A 16809-nucleotide genomic window follows, 5' to 3' on the forward strand; every position below is an offset into this window, starting at 1 on the left:
ATTTAATGTTGATTTTTATTTAAAAATGCCATTGTTTGCTCTTTCTAGGCATCATTTACTGTAAATAATTAGACATTTTCTAGGACCATGAGAATATTTGTTTCTTTTAATGGTCCATGAAACTAATAATAGCAACATATAATTTAGTCATTCAAACTAATTATTTATAGTAGTGATATGTAGGACTATGAAATGTTTACCTGTCACATAATTTGGGTTGCATTTTATTATTTTTATTTATTTATTTATTTATTTATTTGCTTTGTGGATCACACCCGGTGATGCACAGGGGTTACTCCTGGCTCTGCACTCAGGAATTACTCCTGGCGGTGCTCAGGGGACCATATGAGATGCTGGGAACCAAACCCAGGTCTGCTGTGTGCAAGGCAAATGCCCTACCTGCTGTGCTGTCGCTCCAGCCTCTTGGGTTGCATTTTATTATTTTAATTTTTTGGATTTTAGTCCGTACCTGGTGGTACTATGGTTTGAATCCATGTAGGCTGCTTGCAAGAAAAGTACCACTGTATACTCTCTCCAGCCCCAAATAATTTTTCTTTATTTAGAGACCACACCTGGGTGTGTTCAGGTCTTACTCCTGGCTCTGTCCTCAGGCATCACTCCTGGAAAGCTTGGGGGACCATATGGGGCCAGCTGTGTGCAAGGCAACCCCCCTACCTGCTGTAACATTTCTTCTGCCCCTATTTTTTAACGTTAAGAACTTGTGGGGGGCACGGAAATCAGCATTTTTATATCTTAAACCAGAAAGGCTAAATTATCAGAGCAGGGGTCCTGGAATAGCTCAGTAGCTTAAAACACGGCTTCTTAAACATAGGCAAGCACTGCCGGAAACATCTGATTCATTGCAAACCAATTTTTGGTTATTAAATGTTCATAAACCTTTTACTTTTCACCACTTTTCACCACTCCCAACTCAGTTACACAGCCCCATGAGCTTCTATTTAAGAAGCTATGGTTTAGAGCACATGCAATGAAAGCCTGAGGCCACGAGTTCAATCCCTGGTATCACCCCATGCACGGAGTGTAATCCTGGCAGTTCTGGTGTCAGCTCGGCTGCTCTACTGTCTTTAATACCCAACCACACATAGCCAGGTGTGTTTGAGAACCACAACCAGAAGCTGTGTGACAACCATGGCCAGGAGGTACAGCCCCTGGCAAGCACATGTGAGGACACCATAGCACTTACCAGCAAATGCTATATGATTAGCATCACAACTAAAAGAGAGTGACTAGTCCTCCCCCTCCCAGCAAGAACGTGTGACCCCAGCAAGGGCTGGTCAGAGATCATTCCCAGAAATGTTTAGGGGACCAGATGTGGTGCCTCGGTGGCTGCATGCAAGGCAAGCACCTTCACCCACCACTTTACCATCACTGTGGAGCCCACAATTTGCTATTTATAACTCTAACCTGCTGGTTTTATTTCTTGTTGTGAAGTATTTCAAGCACTCAAAAATATATCAAATGGGCTAGAGAAATAGTATGCAGGGGAATGCACTTGTCCTACACAGAGCCGACCTTGATTCATTCCCTGATACCACACATAGTCCCCCAAGCACTGCCAAGGGTCACTCCTAAGCACTGCTGGTGTGGCTGTACTCCTCCCACCCCACCAATAATATATATATACCAAAAACAACATAGCAAACACCAATGTAGTAGCATATGGGGTTAACAAACAGTAACTTTTGTTGTGCTTATGTAAAATATCACCATATAAGCCATTCACTTTACATTGGTGTACATGAGCTTTGTATTGCCTTGAATGCTTTGTATACTTATCGCATAGAGAGGCCCATAAGAGCATTCTTTGTGGTTTTATATTTTATATAAGTGTTATTTTATATAATACATATCCTTTTGCAATTTTTTTGGTTTTTCATTCAAAGTTCTCATTGAGAATCTTCCATATTGATGCATTCAGGTGTGATTCATCTTATTGAGGCAAGGTGTAGCATTGCATTTTGTAAATAAGCTACAGTGTTGCTCTATTCATCTTTGTTGTGGCATGCTTACTTAGGTTTTCTATCACTTAGAAGTAGTAGTTCACTGAGCATCATTATGTTTTCTTATACTTCTCTTTGAGCAAAACTGAAAGGAGCATATATAGTGGTAGCACTGTAGCACTGTCCTCCCATTGTTCATTGATTTGCTCGAGTGGGCACCAGTAATGTCTCCATTGTGAGACTTGTTGTATCCTTTCTATATCATAGAATGTGCATATTGTCAATTGTACTCTCTGAAAATGTAGTCCAAAATGGCTGGATTGTTTATAAATTATTTCAAGTAAGGTGCCATTTTAAGTCCTGCTGATGCATTCTCCACTCATTTGTTGTTTAAATTTCCTGTCTAATATTCAAGTACTTGCCATTTTTATCCTAGCATAGATAGAGAGCAGGTCATTATATTTTATTAGAATTTTATTATTATTTTATCTGCTATAAGCTTTAGTCATAAATGAATACAGTGACAAATGTACAAGCTGTTAAGATGACACGAGCATATATATTTTTTAACATTCTCAGTTGGTTCTCAAATTATTTAGTTTTAAACACACTTAAATCAATTAATTAATTCTAAGTCCTTGATTCTTAATAACTACCTTAGTGAATTGAGAAATATTTTTAACAATTCCTGTGTTAAAACCATACATTTCACTTAACTTTGTAATAATCTATGTTAAGAGTATTAGCTTAACCAATCTATTTTGAACATATTTTTACATGCAGACTTAAGATCTAGGGGTGAGTTTAAGGGTTTCTTTCTCTTGGAATAGTTTATAAGTAAGCAAATGAAGTACCACAAAGAAGAGCTTGGAGAAGATCTCAGCCTTGTCAAAGGCAGCACTTTTCTAGTTTTTAGTTCTAGGAATTCAGAGGCTGTGCTTTTGATCATCACATGCTTACTGAAAGTGCTTTACGAAGTAGGCTGAATTTTAGCTGAGACAGATGTCTCATGCAAGGAGTATACAGGTTTAAATTCTGAAGTGCTTTCACTCCTGCTTGCTTCCCCTTGAAATCGTCTAGAAAGAAGTTGGCACATTAGTTTGCGGATGTTACTGGACATTAGGAAGTACATGACTGGATCTAAGCAACTATTGAAAGATGAGAATACCAGCATGATCTCATTGGTATTGTGAACAATTTCCTTCCAATAGCAAGGAGGGCTTTTCATCTGTGAAGAAATATAAACAAATCGAAAGATGTGATAGGGAACAAAACAGATAGTAAAAATGATCAAAACGATAAAGGAATTGCGAGCTGTAGTGGCATATTTACCAGAATTTGGAAATTTTGACCTCCTTTTAGAAATCTTCAACAGATTCTTACCAATTTTAATATATGAAAGGATTATTAGTAGGAAAATTAGCCAGAACATGACTACGAGAACATAGTTAAAAATGGCTTCTCCTTTTGCATCCTCTTTACTTCTATAGTGGAAACACATTGTGGAATTATCTCCTTTGTTAAGCGTTGAAGTAATCATAGCTAAAAATCCAACAAGAGCTAATGTCCATACTGTACCACAAACATAAATACTTTGTCTAGTTGTTATTGCCTTCCGTTGTTGTATAGACCGGTTAATTTTTATGTAGCGATCCAAACTGATGAATCCAAGCAAAATAATGCTAATGTACATGTTCATATAAAATAGTGTTCCCACAACCTTACAAAGAAGCACGCCTAGTGTCCACCTGTTTTGGTTTATGTGATACATTATCCGGAAAGGGAGACAGAAGATAAGTAAGAGGTCTGCAATGACTACATTAAGAAGGTAAATCTGAATAGAATTTCTTTTGCGGTGGATACCCAAAAATACATACAGGGCAATTATGTTCCCAACCAGTCCCACGATGAATATAACAGAATAGAATACTGTTAACACACGGGAAAGTAATTTTTCATCCATGGTACAGTTATTGGAACTTGAAGACCCAGAGAGATTCTGTGGCAGTGGAATGCTGTGGTTTGTTATAGCCTGGACCCCAGGCCAGCTGCTGTCTGAAGTAGCCATGGTTGTTTCAGTATGGCTTCTCTTTGTCTTTGGTATGGATCAAAAAGTGAAGGTGCTGGATGACATGGTCATTGTATGCCTTCAGAGTTTTCCTATAACAGAAGACCACACATGACATCACTTGCTTTTGAATAACAGTTACTTGAACTGAAATTATCAATTACAATGGGTTTATTTCAAGACACTGTGAGAAACCTTTATCCTTTTGTGGACCTTTTGGATAGCTACACTAAGTTATGGTATCACATAATGAACAACAAGTATAGTCAAAAAAATATTTGGTGGCCACACCCAGCAGTACTCATGGGTTACTCCTGGCTCTGCACTCAGGAGTCACTCAGGAAAGCTCAGGGCACCATATGGAGTGCTGGGGATCAAACCCCAGTTGGCCACAAACAAGGAAAGCACCTTACCCATTGTGCTATTGCAGGCAGACTGATAGGGAAGGCCACCTCCCCAGGCAATGGCAGTAAATTTTCTGGGAAGTAAAAGCTTTGAAGTTGCAAAGGCCAACCTGGCAGAAAACCAGAACTAAGACCCTCAACTATCTACAGCAACAGACCCAGAGAAGCTCCTGCAGAAACAAAAGGCCAGAAAAGGAATTTCAAAGAAGACCATCACCACTCCCAACCCCCCTGGTAACCTCCTTAGCAATGGACTTTGACCAAGTTAGAAGCCACTCCTTGGGAGCAGGTTGAATCAACCATATAAAGGCCAGCTTGAACAAAGGAAGGGCTCAAATATGCTGCCTAAGCCCATGTGCTGTTTGCCCTCAGGTTGCCGAGCACATGTGATGCCTGAGCGCATGTATCACCTGCATCTCTTCTCATGAGATGTGTACTTTCATGCTTTCATGTCTAATGCTGGGATGTGGGCTCTTTCCGCCCTTGGAAAAGCCTGGGTTCTCTCGAGCACCTTACTCTCCACTCTCTCCACTTTCTCTTCCTCCTTCCCTTCAGAGGCTCCAAATAAAATCTGTTTTACTTCACTGCTCGTCTGCTCCTAAACTTCTTTTCTGCGAGGCGAGACAAGAACCCAGCAACCCTGGGTCCTCGGTGGCAGAGGCAGTTTGGGACAAAGTGCCCATCTTTCTCCTCTCCACTTGACATAAGTCAACAGTGGGGCCCACCGACATCATTATCTCTTTAGGCCTGTATAGTAAAATCTTACAGAAAGTCGCTTTAAGTCTCTTTCCCTTGACTATGGTATTATGATCAAGGTTTGTTTTATTTATCATATTAAAATGAATTGCTGAACTATAGAATCATCTGTTCTTAGAGATGTTGTTCTGTAAATAGAGATGAAGAGAAATGCAGCTCTTATTTTTCAGAGATGAACCTCAGTTTCTCCCAAGGCTGGTATTGAGCTGCCCCACTGCTGGCCTCATCTGATTTGACTTTCCCTCACATGTGACATTCATTCAGATTCATTAAGGTTGTTCGTATGACAGATGAATGAGAAAATTGTGGACAGTTTCTCATTCCATGTAATAGGGGGAAGGAGCCTACGTTCCTTCCTTCTCCACCAGAACCCAAGTTACGGATATTAACATCGTTTGCCTGGAGTTGCAGTCAGTTCACATTACAAACCAAAGAGAACACAGCCACTGTCTCATTGGGAAAACTCTTGAACACTGAAGAGGAGCCAAACAAAACCCATCCAGATGTCGCCAGCTGCCTATTACCCACTGCTGGCCTGGAAAACAGAGCAGTCTCAAGGATGGGGAACAGCTTGTGCAATCCAAGGTTTTCTGAAAGTGCCTCACTCCAATTTAATTCTGACCTGGGTTAGGTAATTGGAGACTGTTGCTATAACCTTATCAGTAAGAGTGTGTGAGTTCAGTGTGTTGATGAACACACAGAATGTAGGGGACCATAGCAGTGCCCTTTGGGGGCCCTTTCCTGGGGTACCCAGAGAGCCCAACACGAAAAACTAGAAGACAGAAGAGAGTTCCAGGAAGTCTCATTCCATCCCTCTTATTTCTCTATAGCAACCTCTTAGCAAGTGTAACATAAAGATGTTGAGAGCAAGCGGCTCAAAATTATACCTAACTCAACCACTTCACTTTTTTTTGGTGATGGGGATTGAACCCAGGGTCTCATACATGCCGAGTCTGTACTCTACCTGCTGAATTCCATCCTGCCCCCCCCCCAACTTCATGTTTTCTTAGCTTCAGTTTTCCTGTTTGTAGAAGTGGAAACTGATCTATGGGGGGCTCTGGTACATAACAAGTGCTCAGTCAAAGCTTTAAGGAAAAACACCTTCAGGGAGAAAATCATAAATTGAGAATCAACTACAATTCAAGGGATAGGTATTTTAATGCAAAGAACTGACATCAGTAAGTCACTTCAGAATGTCACTTAAGAAAGATTTCAAAGTGATTCTTGAAGTCCAGAGTTAAACAAGATAATAAAACAGCAATTCTGGGGCCAGAGCAGTAGTCCAGAAGGTAGGGCTTTTGCCTTGCATGTGGCCAACCCGTGTTCTATCTCCGGCTTCCCATGTGGTTCCCTGAGCACCACCAGGAGTAATTACTGAGTGGGAGCCAGGAGTAATCCCTGAGCATCACCAGGTATGTCCCAAAAAAAAGAAGAAAGAAAGAAAGAAAGAAAGAAAGAAAGAAAGAAAGAAAGAAAGAAAGAAAGAAAGAAAGAAGGCAGGCAAGCAAACAAGCAATTCTGAAAATGTCAATTTTGGAAATGTTTAGTAACCACAATCTGTGGGACGTTAAAGTCAGGTCTTTGTTTTGAAATTGTGTTTTGCTTGGAATGAGTTTGCTGAGAGAAGACAGTTCTCTAACTACATAGAACATTTTTTCATGTTAGCATTTACCAATATTAGACCTTAAAATATACTTAAAGCAGATTTAGTGACTGAGGAGGCTAAAGATGTGAAGTGAAGAAGGCCCCAAACTAGATGGTCCAAACCTCATGCCCCAGATCCTCTGTACCTTCTTCATACCTGATCCTCTGTACCTCCAGTGTAGTTTTGGTGGCGCCCATTCCCCAGCACTACAGTGGTGTCCCAGATGACCACCAGCACCAGGCTGGAGCAGCACTGCTCACTGGGTGACTAGCAGGCTCTCGAAGCCCTTCTAGAAGGCTTTACCTCCCATATTTGGAAAGTCACTGTCACTGTCACTGTCCTCCTGTCCTCATTCATCGATTTGCTCAAGCAGGCCCAGTAACGTCTCCATTGTGAGACTTGTTGTTATTGTGTTTGGCATATTGAATACGTCATGGGTAGTTTGCCAGGTTCTGCTATGTGGGCGGGATACTCTCAGTAGTAGCTCGCTTGGCTCTACGAGAGGGGCAGAGGAATCGAACCCAGATCAGCTGAGTTGGCCTGCAAGATAAACGCTACCACTGTGCTATTCAAATTTTGTGTTTTGGGATAAATGAGATCTAGAAACCCAATCAAAACAGTAGGGAGTGCAGTGAATAATAATGCTTTGTATACTTGACATTTCCTGCAGATTTTTTAAGTGTTCCTGTGATCTTAAGGGTTATCTCCACTTATGCCCCAAAGGGTAACTCCTGGAGCAGTAGACATGTTAATGAGCTTGATTGTGATAATAATGTCACAAGATTTGTTTATATTTGCAAACAATGAAAGTCTAGGGCCAGAGGGATAGTATAGGAGGTCATGCAAGTGCTTGCCTCACTTGCTAGGAGTAGTCCCTTCACAGAGCCTGAAATAGCCTTAAGCACTTCCGGGAATCACCACCCCCCCCACCAAAATTTTAAAGTTACCTTAAAACACCTTTTGATTAATGTTATTCTAATAAATATATCACACTTAGATATTGCTTGGAAAATGAATAAGACAGTCCCTGGGCTTGGTGGACATTTTGTTTGTAAATCAAACTCTAAATGGGAAAGCTCTGAGTGCTATAAAGTCACATGGATTTGAATGACTAGAATTTATTTCCTGCCTTGACTTTATATGTAGCAAAATATCTGAAAGGTTTCAGTCTTTCTTAAAGCTTGATTAAAAGAAAGCATTTCAGTAGGGGGCTGGAAAGATAGTACAGTGGCACTTGCCTTACACATGTCTGACCAGGCTCAACCCCTGGCACCCCATTTAGTCAACTGAGCACTGCCAGAAATGAAAGCTGAGCTGAGAACAAGAAGTAACTCCTGAATACCACTGGGTGTGGCCCCCCAAATAAAAAGAAAAAAGCTTTTTGGTATGATGTAAAATTTTGGATTGAGATTTTTGTCAAGGGGAGGACATTGATTCCAGGGAAGAGGAACTGGCAGATGAAGAGGAAGTTATGTAATCCCTGGTTAGAGGAGCCTGTCTGCAGAGTGGGGCAGTGGAGGGAGGAAGGGAGGGAGACAGACCAAGTCTAGTCTGCTGTGTCTCAATTGCAGGAAGACAAATTTCACAAAGTTTGTAGAAACTTAGAGGTGTGATTCTGCTGATCAGAAATTCTAAAAGGAAAGAGCAATCGAGGAAAAATGGCAGGCTGCCCAAAACAAAGTCAGTAATGCCACCCGCTGGGTGGTGGGGAAGAGGAAATGGGTTCCCCTGCCTGGTGCTTACCTAGCAAGCTCCCTCGCGGCCGGGAGTGGGGGGCTGTTCATTAGAAACAGCGCAAAGCCACTGACTCAAGGGAGCTAAGGTTCAAACAAGTGATTTGGAAAGGCCAGATAGCTGAAATTCTTTTATTTTATCTTATCTTATTTTATTGTTTTTTGGGTCACACCCAGCGATGCACTGGAGTTACTCCTGGTTCATGCACTCAGGAATTACTCATGGCAGTGCTTGGGGGACCATATGGGTTGCTGGGAATCAAACCTAGGTCGGCTGCGTGCAAGGCAAACGCCCTACCCGCTGTGCTATTCCAGCCCCTGAAATTATTTTTAAAAACTCCTTTGTAAAGGGCAGGAGAGATAGTACAGTGGGCAAGGCACTTGCCTTGCACAGGACTGATCCGGATTCTATCCCCAGCGCCTCACACAGTCCCTGAAAACCCACCAGGCCAGGAGGATCCCTGAGCACAGAGCCAGGAGGAAACCTTGAGCACTGCTGGGTGTGGCTCCAAAAACAAAATAACCTTTCTTTGTATTTTTCTTCCCATCTGACCAGTCTGTAATTTCAGCTTCATTAGAGCCAAGTCTGTTGTGTTTGCCTCTGTGTACCTAGTATAGAGATGGCATACTAAATAATGGTTGAATGAAAGGGAAGTTAGTGAAAAGAATTCAAGTTCTGTCTGTGGATAGTAAAGTCAAGTGTTCAAGTACAGGAAAGACTTTAGCTGCATTAACTGAGAAGCAATCCCAACTCTCAGTAGTATGAAATAGTCACAGCCAGAAACTACCCCCTTCTTGGGCTGCTTTGATAGATACAGTGTCTACTGTGAAGATCTTTGCTTCTAGTCTGTTTCTGTCCTAAACTCAGAGGGCTTCCCCTGGAATAGTGTTTCATCCTAGCAGCACACTTGGTCACAGTGCAAATGGTGCAAATGGAAGCCAGGTGAGGAAAATAGGGAGCATACCCTGGTGGTACGAACATGATACAAGGCCACAAAGAAAGAAATTTTGTGATAGGTATATAAAGAAAACAGAAGGGTCTCAGCATCACATGGCCCCGTGAGCACTGAGCCAGAGAGCACTACCAGGTACTCCCTGATTGCCACATACCCTCCCAAAAAAGGGGGGGGTGGAGAAAAAATTATATTCTCTAGATTTACTTCTCTTTTTTTTTTTTTGGCTTTTTGGGTCACACGCGGTGATGCTCAGGGGTTACTTCTGGCTTTGCACTCAGGAATCACTCCTGGCGGTGCTCGGGGAACCATATGGGATGCTGGGAATCGAACCTGGGTCAGCCACATGCAAGGCAAATGCCCTACCTGCTGTGCTATTGCTCCAGTCCCTAGATTTTATTCTTAGGAGAAAGTATTGATCTCTTTATTTGCTATGTATGTTCCAGCAAGCAAAGCATTTAGAGAATCACAAACCAGACACCTATGTTCAGCATGTCCTCAGAGTATATATTTTCAGATTTACCTCTAGGCTTGATAATCAAGATGTTTCTAGAAAACTGTTCGCACAGAGCTCATATTCTGAACCATTGGCCTCCACTCTAATCTGCAAGTAAAATTAGTAAATAATAGTTGAACAAAATCATCAATGATCCATCTGGGTTTTCTTCATTTTCAGGCTTAGAGAGTGATGCCAAGCCAAGCCGTTTATTTGTTGCAGCAGTAAGAGTCACATCATCGCTTAAAACCAGGTCTGAAATGACTGGTGTCCAGTCCTAAAATCAGACTAGGTTCTATTCTAAACTTAATGTCTGATTTTTGCCTCCTTTACTATGTGTCCCTCATTTACTGTACCTAAGGCCATTAATTGATGGAGTCTTTTAAAATATATATTTACAGTTCATTTCATTTTTCCCAAAATTTTATTTTATTAAGGCACCATGAATTACATGGGTTTTTTACTGAAAACTACTTATTTGACTTTCTAAGGCAAGAAACAGACTCCTGCATTCAAGCAGTAGAGTTATTCTGCAGTAGATATTGCTTGTAAATTTTGTGCTATATCAAAGTGATCACAATGTTTTACTGATAATAAATGGTAGGCTGTTTTTAAACATTTTTACTTGGCAAATCGTAAAGCACACAACCCTGTCTTAATATGCTGCATTTTACCCAAGAGCCTGCCCACACCTGCCAGTGTTTTCCTAGTGGTTCATTGTAGGAGCTTCTGGACTGGAGAACAGGGTTGGATAAATTCCCCTGTGGCTGTAATGAGTGAAAAAAAATTAAATGTGGTCTAGATATTACTTTGCTAAGTTAACATACATACCTATTTGACAGTCGTCACAGTCTTTCGCCATTTGTAGCTTAACTTGATAATGTCTGAATCATTCAGGCCATGACTCAAAAATTACACTAATTGCTGCAAGCAGAATGAAAATTAAAAGCATGTTACTTTGGAAATAATACTATTAGTGGTATTTTAGGTTTCATTATATACAGTTAACTGTATCTAGAAATCCATTCATGTCCATTTGAGTTAGTTGAAGTAACTAAATGTATTTTGCTTTCGATTTTTTCTCATACTCATTTATTTCTAAACCTTGAATATCAAAATGCACCTGATCTTCTAATTGTCATAAAAATAGGAACAATATAGTACAGAAAATGAATATTCAATATATGAGCAACAATATAATAGATTGAAAATAAGGAAGTAGTTTAACTTAATAAAGTTAATAACAAATCATTTGTATACTAGAAATAACATTGGTTGCATATAAAGATGACTCATGAATTCAAGTAAATCTTCATTTCTTTTTGGTAATGTACAAAACATAGTAAAAACAATGTGAAAATATGAGCTTCTATACTTCTAGTGCCTTAAAATAGTTAAGTAACTAAGATAACATAGTCTCCTTTAAATCAAGCAGAAGTGAATTCAATTTACTCAGAGTTCTAAAGGCAAAGGTTTACAAGACCTTTCATTTTTAATATTCAGACAATCACATTTTAACCAAAAGAAATAACCATTTATGCAGTTCAAATCAAGGAATACTCACAGTGCAGACTCTCTTGAAGTAGCAAAACCCAAGCTTCCCTACACAACAGAAACTTCCTTGTGCTGTGTCTCAGCTGGGCTCCTCTATCCGGTAGTGGTGCAATTGCTTTGGGTTCTCTTCTTTTTGTATATGGCATGTGGTTATAGGCCTTTCTCCTTTTTTTTTTTGTTTCTCTTTAGATTACGGCCTCCAGGCTTCTTGTGAAAGTCTTAAGCCCTCACTACGATGCAACGACTTTACCTTTAAGCTCTATCAACACTTAACTTTAGGGAATTAGTGGTATTTTTTAAGGAATAACTTTTATCTTGACAAATATGAAATGTTTTTCCCTGCACCCCAGAAAATTAAAATGTTTTATCTGTTCTAGACATAACTACACATTTTCTTTTTTTCTCAGAAATGATGCAGAATAGTGAAGTACAGAATTTCTGTTTCTGAATTCATTTGATAAATTAAGTCATTCATGTAAAACAGTATTCCCGTGTTGAATCATGCTAACATGGGTAATGAATTGTTTTGTTCTTGAATCTCTTCAAGTTTTCATTGATCCATACATTATTTTAGCATATTTTTGTGTATTCACGTAAGACCTTGAATTTCTTTTTGAAAACAATTTCTAATTTGAGGACTAGAAGCGATATGTGACAGTATCCTTTTTTCTTAACCACTGAACAGTTCTCCCAAGTAAATGAAAATGTCTCCCATATTTTAAAGAAAGTCATAAAGGAGTTTTGTATCTTTTGTGATGGCCCCAGTCCAATATTTAACCATTATCTGTCTATTGATATAACTGCTGGCCCTGCAGTTTAATATTATTTCCCTCTTTGTGTTTTCACTGAGAATGAAGAGTTCATTTTGTATCCTCCCTGTAATTGTTACCCTGAAGCTTTGTTTGCTTTGTATAAATATTATTTAAATAATATTTAACTCATTGGACTTTAGCTAACTGTCTCATTATTTCTGTGTACATGCCTTATTCTGAATATCATAATCTCCAGAGTTTTTAGTATGGTATTAAGATGACACACACAACAGTATTTTTAAATTGCTAGAATAAAAATATTTTGTAGGTCTCACTTCCTCTGGAGACTCAGAAAAGAAGGATGATCACTGTATTTATTGGTCTAGTGTGATTATTCAGGCAAGAATTGTGTGTGGGGGCCGGTGATAAAAAAAAACACTAACATTAAATTTACCATCTTAATAATTTTTAAACATAGATTTCAGTAGTGTGAAGTCTTTTTATATTGTTGTGCAGCAGTGCTCTAGAACATTATCTTGTAAAACTGAAAATATAACCACTAAACTTTAATTCCTCCTCGTTCCTTCTCTTCCCTTGGCAACCATCTTTAAACTTTCTATGATTTTGACTACTCTAGATCATTCGTGTAATTGAAATTGTATTTGTCCTTTTATAACTGGCTTATTACATTTAGCATTGTGTCCTTCAGGTTGATCCATGGTGTGGCAGACAACAAGACTGCCTTCTTTGGTATACTGTATGGTATACCACTATACACATGTCCTACATGTTTCTTTCTTTATCTGTTCTCCTATTAATGAATATTTGGGTTTATTCCACCTTTGTGAATATTACCATGATAAATTTGGTTGCTCAAACCACATTTGATATCACAAGGTACCTTTATGCTCAATTAGGTATATTATAGGTGTGTTGTGCTGTTTTTCCACATCTAAGCCATCCCTTTTCAAAATACAAATTCTGTTTTCATCTCCAGTTCCCTGGTGGCTCTACTCTGACCAGGTTTGAATATATATTGGTCTATTTCTTCCCTTATAGGAATTTTTTCCTGTGTTTTTCCAAACTTTCTACTTTCTCTTTTTAGCTCATTCCTATATATCCTTCTCTCATGTTCTCTCTTTCTCTTCTCTTCTGTTGGTAGATTAAGTTTTTTTTAATTTATATAAAGACTGAAGAATAATAATTAAGATGAAGAAGAAATAAATGGATCTGTTTATTTGGTGCCATCTATTACCAATATTACCAAACACACTTTCTACCCAGCCGTGGTTAAATTCAGCTCCCCCTTACTTAAGACTCAGGTCCTGCTAGCTAAACGGAGTACTACTGAGCACATACACAGAGTCATGTGATTGGCCTCACTTCATATTTACCAACTCCATTGTGCCCCTGAGCTGCCAGCAGTTCATCTTCCAAGAACTTTTTATTAGTGCAAGTTTTTTTTTTCTTGGTGAGGGGTCACACTTTGATGCTCAAGGCTGGCTGCTGGGTCTGTGCCCAGGGATCACTTCTGGCAGGCTTAGAAGACCATATGGGGTATCAAGAATCGAACCTGGGTCAGCTGCATGCAAGATAAACACCTTCCTGATGAATACTAGATGAATACAAATACTAGACCTGATGAAACCAGTGGGGATGAAGGCCAGAAAAACTTGTGAGTCTGATGCTAAAGGTGGAGAGCCCCTGCCATTGCCCTTTTTCTCCTAGCTTTAAAAAAATACTTTTTGATAATAGGATTTATGAAGGGTGAAAAAGAACCATGTATTTCTGTAGAACTGGAGAAAAGCCAGATAATTATATACTCATATACTGCTTATATACAAGGACCTTATTAAAATAATAAATATTTTTTAAGAAAAATACTCCTTTATACCATCATTCTTCTCATTCTGTGTAATCCCTGCACCTTCCCTACTCCCAACAAATTGCTTTTTTAATTTCAAAGTAACTGGAAAATAGAAGTCCTCAGAAGAGAACTTCCTCATCTTCCTACAGGCACTTAGCAAGATTGTTCAAGAGTTCCTTTTTGCTGCTTTATGATCACTAAGGCCAACCATCTTCCCCACTTCTGCCTTACATTCTATCCCACCTCCCAACATATGTATTACATCGCTTCTCCTCTCTCTTCTGGGCTTGGTGTTTTCCCCTCTCTATAGAGTTTTGGTGTTTTCCCCTCTCTTCCCATCTGCACAGAAATGTCTCCTTTAGAAAGGTGGGTGTCTGGGGAAGGAGGGAGGGAATCCTGAGACTTAGCTCAAAAGCTTGAATCGTTGAGACTCCAGTTGGATTCCCAGCCTGACAGGTCCCCAAAGCACCACTAGTGTGGCCCTGGTAGCCCCCAGGTCTGCTAGCTCCAAGCAGCACTTGATCAAAATATTGCTTCAAGGGCCACCCTGCCCAAATCCCTGAGAATTGCTTGGGTGATTAAAAAAAGGGTGGGAGGGGCGTTTGCCTTGCCCTTGGCCAACCCTGGTTCTATTTCCAGCTTCCCATATGGTCCTCTGATCACCTCTGAGCACTGCCAGGGATAATTCCTGAGTGCAGAGCCAGGAGTAACCCCTGTGCATCGCCGGGTGTGACCCTAAAAGAAAAAAAAAGGGTGCAAAAGGGTGGGAGGGTAATACTACTGAAGAAAAAAACAGAAATACAGAGCAAAAATGAATACATAGCTACTGAGTGAGGAGGGAGAGGTTGCTCCGAGAGGAGAGATCAAAAACTAGATCTTTCTGAGTAGTATATGTGTAACTCTTTTGACTTTGAACCTATGTACCTGTTTCATAAAACACCAAATTCTGTAAAAATCTAATTAAAACAAGTTTGACCTCACTGTGGAAATAATTGAAAGCTTAACCAGAAGGAGAATTATTTTAAGTGACTTTAAAATAGAAATTTTTTTAAAAGAAATAATTTTCAACTTAAAAAAATACAAGAATAGTACCAAGAATTCCAGACATGTTTTGCTCAGATTCTCCATATGTTAACATTTCCAACATTTGTTTTATCTTTCTCAGTCTCTCATTCATCTAGTGCAGAACTTCCCAAGTGTATTTGGCCTATCACTCTTTTATTTATTTATTTATTTTTAATAGTGAGACATCATGAGGTACAGTTGCAGACTTACACATTTTTGTGCTTGGGTTTCAGTTATACAATGATCAAACACCCATCCCTCCACCAGTGCACATTTCCCACCACCATGGATCCCAGTGTCCCTCCCACCTCCCAGCCCCCATCCCACCCTGCCTCTGTGGCAGGGCATTTCCGTATCTCTCATTTTGAGTGCTGCTATCACTCTTTTTTTTCCGGAAAAATAATTAGCGACCCCCACCAGCCAAAATAAGTTTTTAAATAAGAAGATACTTCCTTCCCAATTATATCCAAGACTTCTTCTACAGGCACCTCTCCACCCAATCATTCTGATACTCCCAAGGGGTGGGTGTGGTATTGCCCAGTTTGGGAAACACTGCTCTAGCTCTTATCCATTTATCTATATATCTTCTAAAAATGGAAGGAATTCTCTGAGACCGAATAGATAGCACAGCAGGTAGGGCATTTGCCTTGCACGCAGCCAACCAGGGTTCAGTCACCGGTATCCCGTAAGGCTGCCAGGAGTGATTCCTGAGTGTAGAGGCAGGAATAAACCCTGAGCATCACTGGGTGTTCCCCCCTCCAAAAAAAAAAATAAGGAATTCTTGGGAATGGAGAGATAGGACAGGTGTTGAGACACAGCACGTACTCAAACCAGGTTTAATCCCTAGCACCACATGACCTCCCAAGCTTCAAGCGTCACTGGGTATAGCACATTACCGGATGTGGCCTGGAGGTCCCTAACACCTCAGGTCCCGAGCAGTACCATTTTCTCTGTCCCTCTTATTAAATCCCTAGCCCAGTTGCCCTAGTATCATGGGAAGTGGCTTCCAGACCCTCTAAGTGCTGGCTGGGAGATTCCCTTCATCCCTCAAAAGAAACTTCTCTGAGTAGCCATGGTAGAATGAAAATCAGGGAAATTATGTTGAAGTTATACTATTGTGTAATCTGTGAAGCTTGTTGGGCTGGAGCGATAGCACAGCAGGTAGGGTGTTTGCCTTGTATGCAGCTGACCTAGCAGACCCAAGTTCGATTCCTCCGCCCCTCTCGGAGGGCCTGGCAAGCTACCAAGAGTATCTCACCCGCAGCGCAAAGCCTGGCAAGCTACCCATGACATATTCGATATGCCAAACACAGTAACAAGTCTCACAATGGAGACGTTACTGGGCCCGCTGGAGTAAATTGATGAACAACGGGAGGACATTCCTACAGTGTAGTGCTACGAAGCTTTTTCCAGGTTCATCATCTATTCTCCTAATATAATTTATGCAAAAAGCGAAAACAGAACTATTTATTACATTCAATGACTGAATCTCTTTTGGCTTCTTTGATGTGGAATAGAATTTGAAGACTATGAGCCAGTTACTTTCTAAAATGCT

The 16809-nt window shown here is 40.2% G+C and overlaps 2 protein-coding genes across 15 annotated transcripts in view; one reads left to right on the forward strand and one right to left on the reverse strand.

The window, feature by feature from the left end:
* Window positions 1-16809, forward strand: part of CASK (calcium/calmodulin dependent serine protein kinase) — a 998363-nt gene that overhangs the window by 303880 nt on the left and 677674 nt on the right. The window lies entirely within an intron of this gene.
* GPR34 (G protein-coupled receptor 34) lies at window positions 2445-11687 on the reverse strand. The gene is made up of 4 exons (XM_056131355.1): window positions 11581-11687; window positions 10848-10940; window positions 10044-10124; window positions 2445-4121 (listed from the first exon to the last, which is right to left on the reverse strand). Exon 4 carries the CDS (start codon window positions 4027-4029, stop codon window positions 2932-2934), a length of 1098 nt encoding a protein of 365 aa, XP_055987330.1. The 5' UTR covers window positions 4030-4121; window positions 10044-10124; window positions 10848-10940; window positions 11581-11687; the 3' UTR covers window positions 2445-2931.

This window comes from Sorex fumeus, unplaced genomic scaffold (assembly GCF_029834395.1).
Source record: "Sorex fumeus unplaced genomic scaffold, SorFum_2.1 ptg000086l, whole genome shotgun sequence".
In the NCBI taxonomy this organism is placed as follows: Eukaryota; Metazoa; Chordata; class Mammalia; order Eulipotyphla; family Soricidae; genus Sorex; species Sorex fumeus.